General features: G+C 33.1%; 1 protein-coding gene across 1 annotated transcript; it reads right to left on the bottom strand.

The window, feature by feature from the left end:
• Window positions 1-1,953: 1,953 nt before the first annotated feature.
• Window positions 1,954-21,332, bottom strand: LOC124368343 (protein rogdi). The gene is given in 11 exon segments (XM_046825619.1): window positions 1,954-2,022; window positions 8,060-8,095; window positions 8,097-8,267; window positions 9,478-9,570; window positions 9,573-9,618; window positions 13,675-13,746; window positions 17,156-17,226; window positions 17,228-17,329; window positions 17,331-17,342; window positions 19,213-19,284; window positions 21,261-21,332. Coding segments are annotated over 11 exon segments (816 nt in total).
• Between the last annotated feature and the right edge of the window lie 3,063 nt (window positions 21,333-24,395).

Genomic DNA, 24,395 nt, shown 5'->3' with positions numbered 1-24,395 from the left:
ATATCATTGTTTTTCAGGAAAAGAATGGTGAATTTCTGAATGTTAAAAACGTAATAAAATCAAATGTTTTGACTATTTTAGCAGCTGACTTCCCTTAAATAAGGTATCCTTTAAATGTTTTCAATATTTCATGAAAAAAAAATCAAAGCACACTTTATTTCAGATAACCTAAATTTTCACTCTCTAGTCAAGATATGCAAGAATCTATAACAATTTTAAATTATAATAAATGGTTAAGCAAAATAAATAATATGTAAACACTTAAAATCCCATTCCGTATGGCTTTGTTATGTGTTTTCCATGTCAATTGGTGATGAAGTAACACTTTCTCTTTCTATCCAATCTTTTTATTAATTGACAATAGATCAGTTCATTAATACGGAGTGATTACAGTCCCATTAATCAAACTGTCAATACCACAAACATCTGTGTGAAGACAACGGATTTCATGTTGCGTTCTGTGATAGTGACTTGTTATGTATGGTTTGAAACCTAAATGGAGGCGGTCGTTTTCTCTGCACCGGCACATTTTTGTTCATTTTTACACATCTTTGACAAATGTTTTGTAAAAACTGATGTTATCATTGAAAATCCTACTGATCTAGAAGAAATGCATAACTATTTTCACAAGAATTTTATAGGAATGGACATTTTATTTGTCTATTCCGTTGTATTTCATACAGTTTTAATGATGACTGAAATGTTTGACCTATTTTATAGAAATTCCTTGTAACTTTGTACTAGCAACATTGTATGGTAACTAATATTAACAGGTTTATTTTGGGAAATCCAGATGCCATTTTGTACAATAGGCAATGGATTTTTGAGATTAGAGGTAGGTTAAAAAAATTACAAGGACTGGAGCACACATTAAATAGTTTGGTCTATTTCGTACTGTACAGACTCTCCCTTACTTTACTGTGAAATTCTTCATGCAGAATGTCTTTAGGGAAAGGGCAGTTTCAAATCCTGTCTGTGGCCGCCGTTGAACTTTTTATCAGCCCTGCCAAACTTACTGTAACCGAGACTCTCCCCCCCTTGCTCTGTTTGATTAAGACTCTGTCACAGGCCAGTGGCCCATATAGATGGGGCAAGAATGAGGCAAAAGGAGATTGGCCTCTTTCTTTTGTTAAAAACAAAGCTAAACAAGAGAAAACATAAAAAAATTATACTATAGCCTGAAAACTGTGCTGCAGGGTGAGGAATAAAAAAGCCAAAACGCATATTAAAAAAAAAATTAAAAAAACCAAGTAATATATTTAAAATATAGGACTGTTTTATTTCCTCTTAAGTTTTAGGTAGTCTAATGTAAATTTTAAACAACACCCAATAAAAATATTTGTATACAGGACGGTAAAATACATACACTAAAATTTTGTTATGAACGTTTAAAAAATTAAATTCTGTTTTTTACACTTAAAAAATTCATATCACAATCCCTGATGACTCGAGAAAGAAGCAATAAATATAAATAAGAAATCACCGGCTGTTGATCGAACGTGTGTATCGACTATAGTAATTGACAAGTGTCATATAACATCATGCCAGTCACTGTGATACGAATGATGGAAAACATGACTACGGCCCTGGCCATTAGCTTCCATGGTTTGATGAAACATGACTATGGCCCTGGCGTTATCGTTCAATTGTTTGATGAAACAGACTACGGCCCTGGGCGGTTATCGTTCCATGGTTTGATGGAACATGTGACTACGGCCCTGGCCATTATCGTTCAATGGTTTGATGGAACATGATACGGCCTTTTTCTGGCCGTTTATCGTTCAGTCAACAGATAATACAACTAGGACTAGACTAGCAATAACAAGTTTCAAGTACAACAAGTGTTGCTGCTAACGCCTGTACTGCGTACAGAGCGCAGCACTAATAATATCAACAGTGAGACACGACGGTATTGCTCGTGGAACATTAAGTACGGAAAAACATAGTTGATCATTACGCGAAGCTTGACGCTGGACGTGAGCCAATTGTGAAGTCCTTGTACTGGTGCGAACACACAGATTTCTGCAACAGATTGCAACATTTAAAAATATTGATGCGATTTTAAAAATTCCACTCTGTATACCAATCAATCTGGCAAAGAACAGGAAGGTAGACTTACATGTGCCTGTCATCTTGAAATTTCAAACTAGTTGATACATTAGTAGTGAGAAGTTTAATTTGCACAAACACTGAAAGGACAAAAACTCTAAAGGTATGTATGCAACACTTAAATATTTTGAAACGCAATCATCCTAAAACCTTACAAAATCAATATAAAATGTGGATTTAAATTTAATTACACTCAATACAAAGTTATGTCTGTAAAACATATTTACTTATAACAAATCAATTGTAAAGGAAACATGATTTTTCTGGACATTTTCCCATCGTTCAGTGAACCCGATTGAAATCATTTGATTAAATGAATCTACCCGTACTTGTTGGAAATACTGTCACAAATGAGCTGGAGAGAAGACACAACATTAAATTGAAATTATAATAAAAATTTTGTATGCAATAGGATTAAATTTTGTACTCTGGAATTGACAGATTTGTTGCTCTTTAACAAGAAATCAGTATACTTGTATTTCTTGTTTCACTGAACGATGGCAAATGTTAGGAAAAATCCTGTTTCTTTCACAATTCTTCCCATCGTCAAAATATAAACCTTCAAACATAGAATCAATTGTAAAGTTCGAAAACTTTTGAGCAGCTGCATTCTTAAGAATTATTGAGATTTTTAAGAATAATTTTTTCTAAAAATTACTTGAAAAAATTTATAAAAAGTGTCAATTTCTGTTATGTAGTGAAATACTCAAGATAAAAAATTTTTGTACAAAAAAATACGAACGTTCTGCCACATTTGAAACCTATGTTGTTTGTGGCTAGCTAAATTCATTTCAATTCAAATTCTCTTTATTAATGAATGTACAGTTCATACAATCAAATACCACTATACTATTTACATATCACTAAATTAAAATTTTTAATTAATCTAAAACTATTAAGAAATCTATCCACAGTACTGTACATATTTAATAAATCTATAGTTCTTCTAATTTATAGTTAAGAGTTATAGAGTTTTATCGATTAGAAAACATTTATAAGTTGTTTTTTCATATGTTCAAATCTGTTTCATCTGTAATGTTCCGTGGTAACTGTTTCAGAAATTTCATTCCCACAAAAGGCTTGGTTTTCTTTCGTACATTTTCAAATTGTGACTAGTTGTGATTGTATTTCTAGTATTGTGGGGTGTGAGATTGGCAAATGTGTCACTTGAGTAAGTAAATTATTTTTGGCACTAGAATATTTAATCTAGGATATATTTTTCGTATACAGTTAAAAATGTGTAAAGTTTTAAAATGCTCTTTTCATTTATTGTTTCATTATATTTCAATGTTGAAATATAATGAAAGCGTCTGTTTCACATGTTAGTGGCGGCTAAATAAGTTCCATCCTCCAGCGGGCTAACAAACCGTGGTTGTAATTCGGAGCTTCGCTCCATCTAAGGTTGATAGCCTATGACAGTTCCATCATCAAAAAAGTCACTTTTTGGGAAAAAAATTTCCACCGTCCATCCTCTCAAGGAAGGAGAAGATTACATCGGATTCGGTGAAATTGTAGTCGAACCTAGGAGGCAAAAATGGCAGTCGGAAGCATTCAAGTTACCAGTTTATAAAACTCAGATGCATAAAAATCAAACACAAATCAATCACTTATATTGCGATCACACAACATCAATTTGAAACTCTTACTGAAGACAGGAAAACTCAAGAACTCACAGATGAATTGGACCGGCAGAATATTCTACTGGCAGAGGGCTTCAGGAAATGAGAATAACACTACAGAGGACCCATTTGAGTCTCAGGGTGTATAGAATTTATAATGGGAAACCAGGACAAAGGGCCATGGTACAGTGCCCACAATTTTGGTACAGGATTTATAGTGAATTTGAAGATAATAGATTCTGTAATTGATTTTAAGGCTATATCACCTAGAATTGCAACTTTAAAATCCTGAAGACTGCCACCATAAATATATACAACTTTAATAAATGCCCACGCCCCCAATAATGAGAAAAAACCGTTTTGACATAGGACTATGCAAGAGGTGGAGGATTTCTGGGGACCTCCTGGATCAAAATATAAGTCAGATTGATAAGAAGCATGTAAAGTTTTTAATAGGGGGATTTTAATGCCCAGTTAGGACAAGAAAAGAAATATCGAGATGTAATTGGAAAATGGGCTGCCCATAAACATACAAATAGAAAACGGACAAAGATTAAATAGACAATCTGCAGAACTCATGGATTTATCTCTAAATCAACATACTTTAAGAGAAAGCCAAACAAACTTAAGACATGGAAAAACCATCCAGACTGGATAAAGGGGAATGTAATGGCAATTAGACCACGTATGCATGGATAATTTCTTTCCACAAGGAGATCTTAGCATGTCAAAGTGCTGAGAGGAACTGATACAGGTTTCGGACCATTAACTTAATAAAAATTGTTGCAAAATCAAGTTGATCCACTAAGAAGAAATGAGACAACAAACAGATGTGAAAGAACTCCTGAAAAGAACATTTGACCCTCATCAACTAATTCAAAATGAAAAATATAGAAAAGTTACAGAAGGTATAAAAAGTTGGACTGAAAAAGACCATATTTGGAGGAAAATAAAACAAATTCTCAAAGAACCCCACAACAAATTTGGCATTACCACTAAATCCAAATGGAAAAAACATGCTTGGTGGAATCACGACTGTGACGAAAGTGCAAAGATGAAAGAAGGCCATCGGGCTTGGTTGAAATTTCAATCTCATAAAACCGAAGAAAATGCCAATAAACTCAAGAACACAAGGAAAACTAATTCTCCAAAAAATTATTAGAAAATGTAAGAGACAATATGAAACACAGTTAATTTAACTCTATAGAGAAGAATTACTATAACAACCAACTCTAGAGACTATTACAAAGCCTTTCATACACAATTACAAAAGTACAGCCCTCCGACATTATTGTTGAAAACAAAAAAAATGGAAAAACTGCACATAACAAATAAGGAGAATATGCTGAAATAATGGCAGAAGCATTTAAGGAAATTCCTGAATGTGAGGAACCCGGAGGAAAATTTTGGAAAGAAAATCAACACTAATACTCCAATAAAAACCAAACCTGGTAAATACTTAACCCCCCATTACAGTAAAAAGAAGAAGTTGAAAACTGTACTTAAAGAATTGACGAACTACAAAGCAGGTGGGTGAAGACCAAATGTTGTGCAGAAGGTGGTGTGAAGTATGCTGGAGATACAGAATTGTTGTGTTGTTTGTGGGGGGGGGGTGGGGCCACCTCTTTTTTTTTAAACCCTCCATATGGATACTACACAGAAAATGTTGGATTACTGAGAAATTTCCCGATCAATGGACTATAGCTAGAATTCAAACCTTTGCACAAGCTAAGGTGACAGATGTAATCCGGATAACTATAGAGGTATATCACTTCCTTCGATTTGTACTTATAAGATTTTTTCAAAGATTCTCTACAACAGGATTAAGGTTGCCAACTAGATCAAGAACTTGGAGAATACCAAGGAGGATTCAGGCCTTGGAGAAGTTGTAACAGAGCAAATAATTACACTAAAGTTAATTATGGCTGTATTTATAGAAAAACAAATAAACAACTCTCGATAACATTTGTTGATTTCAAGAAAGCCTATGATTCCATTACATAGAATATCACATTAAAAATACTGAGACATTTTGGACTTCACCCCATAATTAAATTAAATTAATAGAACTAAACATTAACTAATAACAAAGTCTAAAATAAGTTTAGTTTTTTAGAGAACTTTCAGAACCATTCAGATAAAGACTGAAAATTTTATTAAGACAAGGTGATGGATTATCACCGCTTCTTTTTTAACTGTGCATTAAAGTACTGTCATGAGGGAATGGGAAAAGAAATAACCAAAAAAGCGGCACATAAAGATTGGACCGATATCAAAGGGACAACATTAATCTGAACTGTTTGGGGTCATTGCTGATGACTTAGCTCTTTTGGCCAATATGACATTCAGGAAACAAAAGAGCGAACAAATCGGTTATGAGAATCTTTACAAGATATAGCTCAAAAAATTGGTTTTTGTTTTAGGTAGAGAATCGTTTGAAAAATAACAGAAATTTATATTAACGCAGCCTCCACTTAAATAAAATAAGGTTGGACAACCACAATATAAAAATTGTGCATTACCGTAGAAATTTAAAATACTTAGAGAAGTAATCACTTATAACCTGAATGAAAAACCATCTTGGCAAAGTAAAATAGACAAACTAACTAAGATTAAATATTGCTACTAAAGAATACGTATAATAAAAGATGTCTTTTCAATAAATACAAAATTAAGGACACTACAAAACAGTTTCTCTTGCCAAAAATTACATACGCAAGTGAAACAATATTTAAAACAACAAATACTATTGCAATAGATAAGGTTCTTAAGATGGAGGAGAAGAATAGTCAGAACTTGCTTAAACAAAGTAACTATCAAGTAGACGGAGTTCTGGAGGACTAGCTTCCAATGGGAAACCAGTCTACAAAAATATAGAACCTGTTACAAGATATTAATAATTTAAAACTAGAAACGAATATCATTCCTGGGGCATTTGTTAAGAACACCTGAAAATAGGAATTAGCAGGAAAATAGTAGAAAAACTGTGGTATATAAAAAAGTGACATTAAATGGATACAGAATTAAAAGAAGATTATGAGAGAGTTACAAATTACAGTAGAGGATTTAAAAAAACAAGACAAACACATTAAAGATATTTAAATGACAAACACTCTACCACTACAGTGAAAAGAAACAAACAACGAATTGGGAAGGTGGTTCCGGGAGGAGGAAAGGAAATTACGCTCGGAAAGGATGAAGAAATATTGGAGTGGATAAAAGAAGAAGGACTAGAAAATATAAAGTGGACTAAGTGGTCCAATGTAGGCCATAAAATATTATAGAGAAAAATAAATAAATATTTCAATTTTAGATAATTCTTATTGCTCTTTTTTCTTGTTTTAGAGACATATTTTTTCTTTGTTGCCAACCAAAAAGACAGACATATATACCGAAAGACAATGTGAGAGTGAATATTTGCTAAATATATATGCCTTCAGCGTTTTCTGATAAAAAAACATAGAAATTCTATAAAGTGACATAAATTCCTGGAGCTGTAATCGTTGATAACACTGACTAATATGGCTTGTCCCCAATTTAGGTGTTAATCAATTGTTATGCCCAGACCATTTGGTACTAGTTTTTACTTTCAATTCCCTGAGAAATGTAAGTAATATTGGACGAACTTAGTTTCTTTGCATTCAGTAATAAGTTGTGTGCTTTTTTTAAGAACTTCAATATTTTTCAATTCAAATAAAAACTGAAAATTATGTTACTAGCTCAACAGTAATCGCTGATATTTTGAAGTTAGAGTTGTCAGCATAGACACATAAGATGCTTTATGGCTACATGTAAGGGGGCGTCTGGAAGGTATCTATGTAAACATATAAAAGAGAAGAGGGTCCCAAAATTGACCCTTAAGGGACAGTACATAATATGTTGAGTTTCGGATACGATTTTTTTACATAATTATTACTTGGATATTCAACAAAGTATTTAAAAAAAAAAACACTTGAGAACAAATAGTATTAGTGATGACCTTAGAATTCTAAAACATTTTTTTGGTTTTATTGTTCGTGCGATAAATACAATCTTAATATATAATCATTACTTTTCCAAATTAGAATAGCATTGTCATATCGAAAACCTTTACAGAGACATTAAAAAAAACTGCAAGGATTTAGTTCTGTGCTTTATAATCTATTATATAAATCCATTCAGCCAGACACTGATGTATCTGTTTGTTGGAAGTGAAAAACTTCGTTTTTTACTGAACCTACTTTATCCTTGAGTTACAAACACAAAGTGAAAAAAACAAAGACCTTTGTGAGTGTACAAGGGTACTGAGTTCTGTTTGGTGGCAGTCAAACTTCGTGTTTAATGGGACCTACCTTATCCTTGAGTTGCTGACAGAGCTGCAGGGCCACAGCTGAAAAGCAAAAGGACCTCGTTGAGGCAAGGTATGTGGTATCTGTTTGGTGGCAGTCAAAACTTCATGGTGCCTTGCACCGAGGTCACATGGTACACGGCAAACACCAACTTGTGACTTTGGATGTAGAAGTGATGGCTACGTCTCAGGAGGTTCGGCTTCAGTGATTTCTGAACAAAAAAAGAATAAATTCAATTTGAGTTTGAGTGATGTTAATTTTTTTATTGTATAGTGTTTTCTGCTATTGTAGGTTTACAAGCTGATAGGTTTATAAATTAATGGTAATATAAGAAGTAATCCCTGTAGGTCTGGGTTTCCAACCTTTTTTAAATACTTAAGTATGGATTATATTCGGTGGCATATTGATATATAATCTTATGACTTAATTTGCTAAATTAAGTCAAAAGTATGATTTAAGCACACATTTCAGTATAAAGATAGCCACGCTCCTTTTTTAAGGACACCATAGCTCTTAACTTTTATTTACAATAAAGTAATACAGTGCCAACTTGTTAGGTCGAGGATTCCTTTATGTCGGATTCTCCGGGTAACCCGGATCAGTTCAGGAAAATACTTTAGTGTTTCTTGTCCCAAGCCTTTTGTTGTCACTGAAAATACTGTGTCAGTTTAGTTTGTGTGCGTGTTCATTCATAACTGGACAATAAAGTTTCTTTTCACTGCTGTGTATGTACAGATGTTGTGCAGTAAATTAAGTCTGTATTTTTTGAACAATGGCAACAAAGACACCTAATTGTTTGTAACAATGGAAAAATGGTTCGAAGGTAGCTCTGGGACAAAATTGATAAAGGTGAGTCATTAAAATTAATTGCAGCTGATTAAAGTTGGACTTGGAATTCTTACGGGTCTCAGACTGGGATTTAAAAGAAAAATATAAAAGTTTAGTTTTGTTTTAAAATATGATGTCTAAAGACAGTTTTGGATAATCGATGCAAGCGAAGAGATGAGTAAAAGGTAACATGAATCGCTGGATGAAAGCATTGTTCGTTTTTCTTTTATGCAGAAAGGGAATATGGGGTTTAACATTGTCAGATCTCATTTTGCAGCAAAAGACTCTTAGTTTGAATAATATTTGACCAGATGGTGATCAAAATTTTACTGCCAGTCAAAAATGGCTTGGGTTAAGTTATAATATGAATACTATAAAAGTCAGATGAAAAACTAAAATTATAGTAAAACTAATTGTACAAACCAGAATATATTAAATAGTTTACATCAGAAATGTTCAAATGGAGAAGAAAATTAGTGAAATATTATAATACAAACTGCACTAGAAGTAGGTAAAATTCTTCAAGAGTCATTATCTGGCTATAGAAAACTTTATTAACTTATACAGGGGATCTTATGCAATATTTGTCATACTTGACACCCCACCATGTTGCGACTGTTCATCAGATCATCCATAGCTTTCTTGACGGGGACTATTAGGGTATTACGTTTCCTCTCGGTGCAAGCAGCCCAGGGATATTCCCCAAAAGATGGTGCAGGACCTCCTCGGATGAGCTGGGAAACAAAATATTTTAAAGTTAATTGCCATTAGTTTTTGTTACAATATTAATACTTTATAACAAAGAATCTGAGGAGTGAGAATTAAGGTTATAAAAAATGTATACAAGTAGTGTGTGGCTTTGTGTGGGGACTGCTACAGGTAGTCAATGGCTACTCAGTTGCCAAGCGAGACCTCTGTTGGTACTAGGTCAATTGACTACTCAGGTGCCAAGCGAACCTCTGTTGTAGGTAGTCACTTGGGGGGGGATACTCAGTTGACAAGCGTTTTCTTCGGCAGTAGTTGACACAGTAGTCAATTGGACTACTCAAGGTGCCAAGTACCCTGTTGGGTTGTAGTCACTTGTCAGTAGTTGACAAGGTTCCTCTTTGGCAGTAGTCAATTGACATACTTAGTTGCCAAGTATACTTGGCGGCTCTGTAAGGTCAATATTGATCTACTTAGTTGTAAAAGCAATCTAATTTAGTGGTAGGTAGCTATTGACCGACCTTCTCAGGTGCCAAGCATGAACTGTGTAGGCAGTAGTCAATTGACTGCTCAGATTGACAATAAAGTGCCTCTGCGGAAGTAGTCAATCGGACTATTCAGTTGCCATGTACCTCTGCAGCAGTATTCAAAAGAACCCTTGGTTTATTGTACATTAATCAGGTTCGAAGGTATTGCCTGCACTTGTTCAGTAAGCACAAAACAGAAACTTCCAGCTTATTTATTTGGTGCCTTGTAACATAAAATATAAAGCTAAAGTTTTATTTATATAACTGCAGTGGTTTTATAAAAAACATTAGTAAGGAGCAAGAAAGTCACAATTTTCAGAAGATGAAACAAAAGGAGTCAAAAAACATACTTTACTCTTACAACTACTTTATATTAAGATTCAAACTAGAACACTTACAGTTAGTGACCACTGAGCTGTGCACACATGATAGTCTATAATATATGTAGGCCTACTATATATTATAAAAACAAATAAGTCTGCAATATATAAACCTAAATAAATCCATATACAAACTTATGGATATTGGGGGGGACACTTTTTTTAATGTTTTGTCTAAAAGTCAAATGTTGAGCTGCTGTAGTTATATGTAAGCTGTTGAACAACTAAAAATGTTTATATCATTGATAGTTCAGACTTGAAATTATACATACTCCCAAAAGACTATAATGATGTTTAGAGAGCAACCCACTCAGACAATTATCTTAGTCGTGTTCAAATTTACCAGACCAACCACATCATGGTGGCATCAAACAAGTATGTTGTTTCTCGAATCCAATAAAATTTTGTCCAACTTTCAATCAGGATTTCGTACTAATCACAGTACAAGGAAGTGCTCTTTTTAACAAGATCACTGAAGATAAAATACGTTCGGCAATGGACAAAAGGCTTGTTACTATTTTTAACGCTTTTTTGAGTTTTATAAGCTTTTGACTGCGTTTACCACCCATTGCTTCTTTTGAAATTGTCTAAAATCGGATTCTCTGATGGCTGTGTGGAGTTGGTTTGGTCGTATCTGTCAGGTCGACGTCAGCAGTGTGTTAGGTGGCCTAACGACAAAGACTCCTACTGGAAACCTGTGAATCGAGGGGTGCCACAGGGCTCTATCCTATCTATTCCTGTTCATAGATCCTCTATTTACAGTAAATCATTCACAGTCTTGCTTGTCGACTCTGGAATAATCTCCCGGTTCATATCAGAGGTATTCGTAGTCGGGGAACGGTTTCGGGGGGTGCTTAAGGACCATCTGTTTTGGGCCTCGTCGGGTTGACGATATCGTGGCATAGGGAATGGGAGACGATGGCTTTGTATGAATGGTGATGGATGAATGTCTATAATTTCCTTATAAGTTTTATTCTATTTATTTATTTTTAGTTTCATAGAGAACCTTTATTTCATTTTATTACTTTATATAAATAGAGATTATAATTTTTGATTGTAAAATAGTAATGTAAACTGTATTATTGTGGCTCTTGTTTTACAGTAATAGTAGAGTTTATTAATTTATGGTTAGTTGTAAGATAGGACTTAATAGTCCTAACCTCGCCAATTAAATTATGTTTTTACGTTCTATTCAATAAAGACATTTTTCATTTCATCACAATTGATATATAATCAGAACTACTAAACTTTAGACCAAAACGTTTTGCCTTCACCTTTCTTCCACATAAACTTATGGATAGTTTTTTATAGCTCTTTATTCAGTTCATACGGTATTATCAATTGTAGTCATTTATTTGGGGTATCTATTAAACCAGTTTGAGACTTTTATGGTTCAAAGTGAAGTAGATGTTTTACAGCTAAGGTTAGAGAGATCCTGATAATAATAAATACCTGAACTCAGGTTTATAGAGTAAATTTTCTTTATTTCGATTATTTAACTAGTAATTACTGTAAAGTAATAATATTCTTTAAATATCAGAATAAAAATAGACTATGCATTATTGTAAAAAAAAACTCAATAAAAACCTTTTTATATAGATTTAATCGTAATTATCTTCAGTGACAGTTAAACTAAAATACCAAGTGATAAGACAAACATTGTTTGATTTCGGACTCATGGGATATTGGCAGATAGCAGTCGATTTACAGCCCGCAAAATAACGTTATCACTATAAATGAGTAATTGTAATGCACTGATTAAAACTGGATTGTCTAGATAATTACGATGGCAGACAAATAGGCAGGATTAGTGTCTCAGCAGTTGTGTGGGTAGTCTATTAATCACAGATCCATACAACACTAACTTTCATCCAACATAACCCTTCAACGCACTATTTAATTTGAACTGAACACCCCCTAAGTGGTCCACTTAATTTCTTGTTTTTCAGTTTTGTGACAACATTGCCTATACATACATTAAATTGATTTTCTGTTAATTAATTATACTTGTAAAAGTGATTGTATTGCTTAATAAGTTACCCATACAAACATGTAACAAAATACCATTACAAAATTTTTAATACATGTTTACTGGAAGTTATTTTGCTGTAATTACATTGAAATTTGCAAAACTGTGATATGTCTTGAAGCAGTCCTCTAGGCATAGGCCAGCCTCACATTGGGGTGACCACAGGATAGATTGTGTCCCTTCTTCTGCCATGTTTGTAGCAAACCACACATCTAAACTTTGAGGCTTTGCTTTTTTCCCATTGGTGGAATCTTTTCAATAAAATGTCTTTCAGTTAGGCGCATTGGTGGAAGTCTCAGTTGGATGGTCTGCCTTATGCTGAAGACTTCATGTACCATTTAGTACCTCTTAATTTCCTTTCCAGTAGATCGTTCTCTAGCATTTTATCTCTAAGGTCCACACCCCCATATTTGTAACGTAATATTTCTACTACAATATCCAAACATAACCAAAACAAATACACAGCTAAACACAAACAATAAAACATTGTCATGCCAGCAGACAAAGTCAATTGCGTAGTTAGAAACAGCTGACAGCAAGCGCCACCTTGATCGATGTTTTTTGTTGCGGTCCTCCGTCGAAGGGTTAAAAACACTGTATATTTAGTTGGCATGTACATTTCTACTCCAAAATTGATAAAACTCACTTTTTGTCCTTCTCTGACAGTTTCATTTTTTATGGTATAATTAAATAGATGGGATTGTTGATTACATTTACTATTTTCAAGTCACTTTAATGTATTACATTCCTCAAAAATTTTAGTCTCTTTCTCATATAGAACTTAATGATAATAAGTCTAATAGTACAGCAATACAACTTGCCTCAGACATACTAAAATAGTTAAGAAACTATTTTCAACCATCAAATACCTAAAACCAATACTACAAAACACAAGCAACATCGTTCAGTTCTTAATAACTACTTTATGTGAACAAAAAATACTTCATAGATTTCATAATTCGTTGAGTTTTTATTCCATTACACCACTTGGAAAAATAATACAGGGAGATAATAGAAAGCATAAACTGATTAATATTTTCAACGCGCATGAAGGACATCTGCGAATCGTTGGCAGCCTACTGAAACTTTTGTATATTTCAATAGACTTCTCAACACTCATTCACTCCCTAAAATTGACTGTGTACTCACTTGAAAGCATGTCCTTAATCAATATTTTCAATGTGCATGAGAGCCATCTGTAGATGGTTGGCTGCATTGGACCTTGATGCAACTTCCAGTGGCTATCTCCTTGGAATGGACGTCCGGTAGTTCTGGTTTTGCTGTCGATAGTTGCACCTTGAAATTTATGTCTCTTCACATCAAAAAACACAGTGACAATTAATTGTAGTAATGAACGCAATGCTGAAGAATTAGGACATCTACCATGTAAAATAAACGGTAGTAGAACTATTTGTGTAAATATGCCATGGACCATTACAAAATTATGCAGTTACTGCCTGACAGACGTAAATGTTCAGTTCTAATATAAAAAATATTATTTTAATCAACAGTAACTATACTTCATATTATTATTTTCTTTTTAACACCTTTTTTATTATTTTGATTTATTAAAATAAAAAAAATATTATAATATTAATAAAATATTAAAATATATTAACACATTGGAGTCTGGCCCGCTATTTGCTGCTTTTATAACCCGGGTCTGCATAAATTAATTGGTTTTCACATTTTATATTTGCTGAGAAAACTGTTAAATATTATGTATAGATATTATATTTTCTTGAAAGTATCTATCTTTCCTCTTTAAAATGATAGGTAAAACTGTATTCCTATAAAATGTAATTAATTTTTAAAAAAAAATTTCAAAACTTACATTTTTTGAACAAAAATAAAAAACTCCCGCATGTCTTGTGTTACTTGAAAACTAACTTTTGAATAATTAAAAACAAGTAATTTCAATTTTTTTAAAGACATTTACTATATACATATTTACAAATAATTATTTTAACTTGCCAAAAAAATTTCAAATGCTAAAAACATTATTGTTTGTCGTTGACAGACTGACGACGCGCCAGGCCACGTCAGTTGGATAAACAAAAGCCTCAAGCGGGTTATGACGTAGTAGCGCCTAGCGGAAATTGTTCTGAACTAACCATAACGCTGGCTTTCTATTGCAGCAGACGGTACTCGAAGAATTATCACTCGAGCAACTCGGTATTATCAATCGGCAAAGCTGTGCTCGAGTCACGCTCGAGCGCGGCCGGGGGGGTTTAAAACAATGGCGCTCGAGTCTGGCTCGAGCGTAGACTCGAATGTGTAATGATTAAAATAAATATTAAAATACGAAAATAAATATTATTTACGTTATTATAGTTAATCATCTGGTAATAGCCATAGCCATAAATCTTTATTTCACATATTCATTGGGAATAGAGATGACTGAGCTTAAAATAAATGTTTGCCATAAGATAATACAATATTGGAAAAATAAGTCATATCCATAAATTAATTTAAAGTGTCAAAATTTAAAATTAACAGTAGCCATGTGTAAAACTCCTCCAGACTGTGTAGTCAGTAAGTGGATAAAAAATTTATAATTGTTTGCTCTCCTTTTTTGATAATTACAGATATCTGGTCCTCTTGTTAGATTTTGCTTGTTTGCTAATGCGACAGTCTCCAGGATGCAAACACTTGCTAGGAGACTGAATGTTGCATACTTTCAGATGTCGTTTTTGCAAATCAATAATTATCGATCTTGAGACAAAAAATGGTGGTTTAATCATGCACTGTTTGTGTCTTTAATCCAATACGGTATAGAAAATTGGGGTGGTATTAGTCCGAATGCAGCAGACATGATTTTTTTAATTCAGAAAAAATATACAAGAATAATTGACTTATACCAGTTCCAAGGACGTCTTGCCATGGTATTTCAAAGAATCTTAACTATACCATCTATCTACATTTTAAAGTGCCTGCTTTTCCATGGAACAGTGACAAATCTGAAATTACAGCTGCACGGCGGGTGAGAAACATCTACAAAATTGCATGCTGTGGTTCAGCAGATTTGCTGCCAGGTCATATTTTGTTTTGTTCATATATATGACTATATATGTATATATATATATATATTATATATATAGCATATATATATATTTTTTTTTTTAACAAAACAAAATATGACCTGACGTTTTTACATATATATATATATATATATATATATATATAGTTTTATATATATAAAACTATTAATAAAACCCATATAATTTTGCTTTCATAACTAAATTTCATATTTGGATTATCTCATATTTTTCTAGGAACGAAAGTGATTTTTTTAGATTAAAAGTAAAAAGCACTTTTTAAAATTTTCAAACAAACATATATTTTTTAATTTTGAAAAAGTATACGGTACTTTGTGATTCTACAGTTTCTTTTTTAAATAATGATGTTCTACACTATACATTCCATAAATTTTATTATTTCTTACAAATTTTGTTTTAAAACTAAGGGAAAACCCCTAAAAACTACTGTGACCCTGTACAAACTGAAGTAGACACTCAGAACATTAAAAATATTGTACTTATACAGTTTAAAGCTAGTAATTGAAAGTATTATAACTTAAAACATAGTTTTTACTAAATGCAATATACATAATCTACACAATTTTAAACTATTTTGATTTTACTTTGGACTAGGACGTATATAACATTTTCTAGAAATATACATATACATTAATATACTTATATATTGTACTCAACAAAATACTGACTGATAATATGCACGGGATTCTTAACATTTCTTATTAGCAGTTTACATTTGTCATTTGTACAGAACCGAAAAAAAAAAAAACAGAGTTAATCGTATTAGTATGACCTCGCTAAAAGCACAATCTACAACTAACTATGTTTTCATTGTTTTCTCAAATTGTTTCGTCATTCAATTTTACTGAGAGTGGATTTGATCGAAATTTAATTTATAAAAATAAAACACAAATATATTTGAAATTATTTTAAAATATATTAATCCAAACAGTTCAAATCTTTGAGTGATAAAATTAAGTTTTTAGACACTAACAATATTTGAAAAGATAAAAAAAAAACCAAAATATTATTATTGACTACGCATTAACGAAGTCTATCACTAGGGGGGGCTGGGAAAACTCTCATTTGTCAGTCTGTCTGTCTACATGATTATCTTGAGAATGTACTGAGCTATAAAATTTAACATTTCGCACGAAAACTTCTTCATTTCTATATAAGAAAACATTTTTTGATGTGTATGTTACTGTGTAGGATTTGGCTGAGCATTAGCGAAACATTTTTTTTAAAACAACTGGTATTATTGTTTAACTGTGTGGCAACAAAGAATTTGCAGAATAAATAAATTTTAAAACAACTTGATATAATCATATGCCATTTTCATACGTGTGACAAAATCATTCATGTAACCTAAATGATTTTTTTAGGAGCTATAGACTTAAAATTACACATATAAACTCAGTGAAGTCTGTTATGGGATGCAAACTGGACTGTATTGACTAACTTGTGGTTGCTTCATTTCATATTACAGTGTAAAAAATAAAATTTACAAAGTATTTTTAAATTACTTTGCAAATGATAACACGCCACTTGAGCTGATCTGGTGCGAGACTAGTATAACCCATTTCTCTCACTCTTTTGTTTGCTTACTCATCTCGCAAAGTATCAGAGAAAAACTTACGGCCTGAGTAATCGTATCTCCGGACCAATGACACCACGCACTTGAGCTGATCTGGTGCGATTGACAAGATATACTTCTCCTCCTTGTGGTGTTGCTCCTCATTTCCGCAAAGGTTCAGGGGAAATCGAACGAGCACATTCCTGCAACAATGTCCACAATATATAAGTGGGTGTGATATTTTCACACTAGCTGTTCTGGGGCAATCAACGTAGCACACTTCTCATCATGGTTATCTCTCATTTTTACCGAGGTTCAGAGAAAACTAAAAAACAGGGTTCCCACTCAATCTTAATCATCAAAACTTCACGGCTCTTCAACTCACAGGTTTTTACAGTACAAAAATAGTAATTTCACAGTTTATAGTTTTTATAAATATTACGAATAAAAATAGAAAAGGATGAGAGTTTTTCAATGGAGTGACCCAATTTCAGTAATATAGTGCTAAAACACGCTATGAGCGCAAAACTTTAGCGTCTGTTAACCGGTTCTTGCATCTCAACTCAGCTTGAATACAGATGTATTTCGTTTCTCAGACGCAGCAAAAAATGGTGAAAACTATTAAAACTTTTCCTTATCTCACTAACGATGTCGACGATTTCCACAGAAAAGAAGGATGCATCTAAAAAGTATGAATTGATTTTATTAGATCTTAGGTACCAAACAAGCAGCAAGGGGCAGTATGAGATCTAAAGATATGGTTTGCTAAATAATGAGCATAAAAGGGGGATGAAATTTGCCGCTCGTATTATATCAGAGCTCTTACCATTGATCGGCCCGTAGGAGTAGTTCATTGAGTGAGAGTTGCATAACCGTAACCACAGTGGCTCGTGGTGATTGGTCTGGCATGATTTAGGGGCAGTTTCACACAAACCACAAAACGTAAATGAAAACGCTGTGGCAGCGAAACCGCCAGACCCTTTTAGACGGGGTCACATCAGTGTCACATCAATATCAGCTGCGATCTAGGAGCAGTGGCGGTTGCTTATGATCGTCGCTCCTGTTTGCGCTCGTTCGAGTAAACCACTGCATTGAATCTGGTAAACTAGTAAATCGCAACAAGACCGATTACCACGAATGGTCACGATCAGGCTTGTGATTCTCGCTCACCGTGTAAACCAGGTCTTACAAAAGGCCACAGCGATAACGCATGTTGATTTATTTAATTGTAAGTTGTAGATTTTCACGGTTTGTACATTAAATTCACGACTTAATCAAGGTTTTTTCACGGTGAAGGAAATTCACAGGTTATTCACGGTTTCACAGTATTTACAGTAAGGTGGGGACCCTGAAAAAGCACATTATCTGTTACAATCTACAAGGCAATGATACCAAATGTAAATATTAGTACTTAATGTATAGTAACACTGTACATTAATTTTATGGTAAATAAAACAGGAAAATGGTAGATTAGTTCAGGTAGTAAGTTTTAGCTTCATTACTTAAAATAAGAGTCTTTCTTATAATTTAAAATAGCTTGGTGCAATCCAATACAGAAATCATTACACTGGTTTGATGGACATTAAGCTCTGTTGTCCGATGAGTTTCTTATCGTTTTCAGATTGCCATTTTGGTTTGTTTTCTCTGTTGTGAGTTGTGTTTAAAATGTATCGTGACTGTGTACATGGAAGTCTAATATAGGAGGACACCAAACTATTGAACAATTGTTTTCTGACTGAGAAAAATCCCAATCCGACTAGAATTCCTTCCCCCTCCCCCCCCCAAAAAAAGACATCATCAATTTCAGTCAACAGGTTCCTAGACATTTTCAATTAACTTCTTGGATATCCATATGATGTTTTTAGGTGAGTAAAAGCATTTGTATTTTTCCAAATTTTAGATTCGCACGTTGACTCATTTCCCGTAGTTTTTTGTTACATGAAAGAACACGCTCTTTTCAAATGACAACCTACTTGAATATTAACCTAAGTACTACACCTAACCACATACAGTACATTACTTAGATACTACTAAACTATTCAATACCATTCAAGTAAGTAAAGATGTGCTCACCACTAAAATTGTGTGAAGCTGATTCAACACTGCATGAACCTCTATGTTCAGGACCCACTCAAATTCTCTTTGCTGGAAAAAACAAAACGTTTACTTCTATTATCTTTAATAGCATTTATAAAGTCTAAGCATAAAATATAGATGCAAATCTATAAAATTCAAAGCAAGTGTATAGTACATAAAGTTATTAGTAGTTAGTACATTTCCCTCAATCCAGATGAAAATTTCTTCATCTTTTTACAATAACCATAAAGGCAGTCATTGACAATTTTTTGTATACACCCATCAAATTCGTCATAATTTCAGATTTAACTGAAATGAGTTATGTTTACATCAAACTGCACTTTTTAAGTACTGTTTGATAATTGTTTACTCAAACTAAAATATTTGTTATGTGAAAAGTCCTTCCAAAAACAGAATTTAGATATATAAAATTTGATTTTGAATTCTCCAAAACATGCTTGGATAAAATATAAATTTTCTTCTTCAGAATTAAAAAAAAAGAATTACTTATACAATTATATTATATAAGAATTAATACACAATTGAAATAAGTCTCTGGAAAGAACTCCTTTAAATAATTTGTCTCTTAATATTTTTGAATCTTACCCTCTGGATAGATGAATTCAATGTGTAAAAATAAAAGCATTTGCTTAAGAATTATTCAAGATTTTATATTTCATACTGTTCGAATATTTCAGGTGTTTTTTAATTAATCAAACAGAAAGGATAAAAAGGTTTTGGACATTTTTCATGATTATATGTTACAGGAACGTAAAAACACTACATTTTGAGGACTGAAATCCACCCTCTTCTTCAGGCGTCAAAAACCCTAACACAAAAAAAGCTTAGAAATCAAAAAGTGCGTCAATGTACCTCCACTTCAAATCATCCGTCTTCAATAACAAACTTAAAACAAAGTAAGTCATAAGACAGGTTATGAATATAAGTTCACATCAAAATTTCTAAAGCTAACAAAAAAATATTTTATGCAAATACGTGATGATAGTTTTAACATTAAGATCTAACACAAAACTTATTTTGAATCACAATTTAATGGGGCCACTAGATTTGTTATGCTTTGGGTCACGTCGTACCGCAATACATTGTGTATTATGTATATGCATTGGTATCGTAATGCATATTTGTACCTGTTTCGTTGGTCAAACCTAAATATTTGTTCGGTCTTTATTCCTTATTGGTAGGGTAGTAAAAAAATAAAAGAATAAAAATATATTTTACTTAGTAAGTATTAATTTAAGGAAAAACTTAAAATAAATGTACAATGTCAAAAACAATTTTAACTGGTGTATTGTAATACAAAATACATAACGTATAAATTAAGTGAAAAAATTATACATACTGTACAGTAAATGTTGCATAAGTTATCACAACTTGTTTTATATAAAATAAATGAAATTTTACATGTAGATCAGGCCTGTATATCATGTTTTTATAAACATCTAGTTAATGTTTTTAAAAAGTAATAGGTTTATAAACGTTTTTCTAAATGTGAAAAATAAACAGATAAAATACACACATATACACGAGTTAAGTAATACAATTAGATGAAACAAATATACCCAACAAAATATTGCATTACCTTTTTTTTAAGTTTTTGTTGACTTTCAATTATTGTATTTGTATACAAAATCAGCAACTATAAATACAGTTAGAAAACTTGGTAAATTATAATGAAATAATAAAAGCAATTTCCTCCAACTTATGTGAAATACTGAGGTTGAGTAAAAAAAAAACAAATAACTGAGATGAAACTGTAATAATTTCTAGCTTTCAAAAGATAATTTTTCAGCTATGTAGTCCCTCTTTTGAAATGATAGGCAGACACTAATTCGTTTACCACATATATTATTAAAATGTCAAACTGTGCAACTCAGGTTTGCAACATTCCACCTAGTTTCCAAGTCCTTTTCTGGAATAAAGTTTCCTGCTACATGTTCTTCTGTAACTGATAAAACTTCGAAAGATGTTTCTGAACCAGTTTTGCGGTCAGTCTGTTATACTTTGTTGTAAAATTGGTCACTTACTTCTCTTTCGATAACACAAGCACCATTGTTGTCAACAGCTGGGTTATTGTTACAACTCGCAAAAACTGTCATCTTATAAGTTGTAGTCTTTCTCTGCTACACGCTCTAGTTTCTTTTCTTCATGCTTACCACCAAATCAGTTAATGTCTCCCTCATTATCATCCATTTTCAATAAATAAGTAAAAGTGCAGTGAAACATAAATTCAATTAGAAATCAAAATATAACGACAAAATATAAGAACCAATACTGAGGAATTTGACACAGTTCTAGTCGTTTGTTCTACAAATTATCGCAAAAAGTGTGTTACATTATTGGTCGCGTGGAAATACAGCAGACCACGCCACTTACAAATCGACATGTCCATAGCGGTGGCCTTGATCTTAAATGACTAATAATTGTTAAGTAAGTTGACGGGGGTGTAGGGAGAGATGTACCAAAGCAGGGGAGCAAGAGGGTTAAAATCAAAGGTTTTACACAAATATATATTTCTTTCGAAAGATTGTGAAACGAGAGACCTCTCCTTTGTTTAAATTTTGTTTTGACAATAAAAGGATTGAAAAGGAAACATGATTTTTTTGGCCATTAGTCATCATTCAGTGTACAAAAAAAAATCAGTAACACTACCTTTTGATATCTACAATCCGACCTCTTCCTCAGGTTCATAACTAATCTAACACACAACTAAAATCGGTACTTTGGGATTATACCGACCACACCCAGACATGAATCGTTATTTGACATTTTGCTTCTACTGATTACTAGATTAGCGTAGAAGAATATTTCGTCAGTATAAAACAGGAATTGTCTTATCTCAAACCCCTCCCCATCCTCAGAGAGAGATCAAAGTCGAGTGTCTAGTAGATAACGTGATTGCAGAGTCTCGCCGCCCTTTCAGCTGGTGGGTCGCTTTGTTGTACTTCCGTGTTTTACCTCTACATTTCTCCAAACACAAAAATTCAACAAAAACAAACATTATTAAACTAAAACTAAACTCTTTATTGAAAAAACACTCAAAACTTGTTTTTATTCTTGATCACATTCCGCCACCCAAAATGCGAGTGCCTCCGGCCATCAGCGCAGGCTTCGGCAGCACCTTTGGTGCTGCCCCGCGCTGATGTCGACGAAAGAAAAACATCCCTCGAGATAGTACCTATCAGTAAAATATCAAATTCTAGAGGGGCTGATCAGAAATATAAATTGAATTGTAATGGAAAGGCAATTATGTACCATGCAAATCATGTGATGCCGCGCGGCCTGCCGTAATCAGGATTCTCGAGAAAGATAAGATAACAGCGACAACAATACCGATCACAATACCTGGAAATGCTTGTAAGTTTGTAATTTTGTAATTAAAGAGTTGTTTTTTTCGTTCTATCATGTTTGTTTCTATAAATTTCTATTTTTGTGTTCTTCATACTGGTGTGGTCGGTATAATCCCAAAGTACCCTAAAATCTGGGTTAAAATAAACAAATCATTCCAGACACGCACAGGAAACACAACAACCATGTTTTGTTTCAACTCCATTCACACTTCAGGGGTTTTCAACTTAATCCAAGTCTGCTGGTATTTAATCTCAAACGTTTAGCTATATATTATCCCTAAATGTATAAACACATGGTGGTAAAGACTTTGATTAAGTAACATTTTAAGTACTGTGACATTGTGTACAGTGGTATGAGTGTTGAGCTTTTGGGAAGACTACAGAGAGCTAAAAAAACTAAAACAGATTTATTTTCAATTTAAGACAGGGTGATCATGTAACTCCTTTTTCAACAACTATCCAGAGCGAAAGTGAAAAGAACTCTGTGAGTATCATATTCTTGTTCTTCTTCTTATTCTTGTTTCCGAAAGATTTAATTTAATGTCCAACATCAGTGAACGATTAACTTGCAAAGGAGCATCTCTTCTATCTATTCCTACCCATCGTTCCATTTTCCTCAATAAATCATTCACTGTTCCTGTCTGTCGACTATGAAATACATTTTTTGATTGTAACATCAGAAATTTTGGCATTGTTTGAAAAAAGGTGTCGTTGAAATGTTGCATGAGTGGAGGGTGTGATGACATCTTGGTTACTCCATTTAACACATATTTTGAGTTAAATGTGTGAGTGGATGTTTTACTACTTTATTACTCATTCCTAAATCAGTAAGTTGCAAGATTACTTTAATTTATGATTATGCATTTTTTGTTATAATACATACTGACCTTATGTGGAACATTATTATTTTAAGTTCCATCTATCAGTAAACTATTTAAATTTATGATATGTTCTTTTCAATTAATTTCTACTGTTCCTTTAATAAGATAAATTTTACTGAGGTTGAGTGGAAGAGAGGACTTTGTAGTCCTAGCTTCACCCCTAATAAAGCCTAGTTTCATTTCATTTCAAAACCTTGAAGTCAGAAAAGCACAGTTTAAAGATTTAATTTCTAAAGTAACCTATAATTTTATTTTGATGAAAAAAGCTACTTCTAGAACAAAATTATGTTTAAAGTTTATACATAAGTGATATAAGTTATTAGGCTATTAAATATTGCTTAGTAAATCAATATTCATAATTTTAATCAAAACATTGTTCGTTATATTGATATAAAACTGGGTCTGCTTATTGCACTCCAAAACCCAAGTTTAACACCAAGGAGAGGTTAATTATACATTTTCCAATTCTTGTGCACTTTGAGGTGATGTATTTAAGAATAAGTTAATATTTAAACTAAAATTGCCCTGTTACAAAGTATAATATCATTAAGTGAGTTTATATTTTTTATATCAAGATTTGGATTTGGACATAATTTGATGAACACTTTGAATTTTTATTTTGTTCCAATTGGTACAATTTAAGGAATATTTTTTGTTTGTTTGGGGGTGGGGGGGGGGGGGGGTGGGGGGGGGGGGGGGTGGGGGGGGGGGGGGGTGGGGGGGGGGGGGGGTGGGGGGGGGGGGGGGTGGGGGGGGGGGGGATCAAACCATGGAACCGATAACGGGCCAGGGCCGTAGTCATGTTTCATCCAAAAACATTGAAACGATAATGGCCAGGGGCAGTAGTAATGTTTCACTCAAACCATTGAACGATATGGGCCAGGACCGTAGTAATGTTCCATTCAAACCACTCGTATACAGTGGACTGGCC

The sequence above is a fragment of the Homalodisca vitripennis genome, chromosome 8 (assembly GCF_021130785.1).
Source record: "Homalodisca vitripennis isolate AUS2020 chromosome 8, UT_GWSS_2.1, whole genome shotgun sequence".
NCBI lineage: Eukaryota > Metazoa > Arthropoda > Insecta > Hemiptera > Cicadellidae > Homalodisca > Homalodisca vitripennis.
Note: the sequence above shows the minus strand (reverse complement) of the source record. Positions and strands in the feature narration are given on the sequence as shown.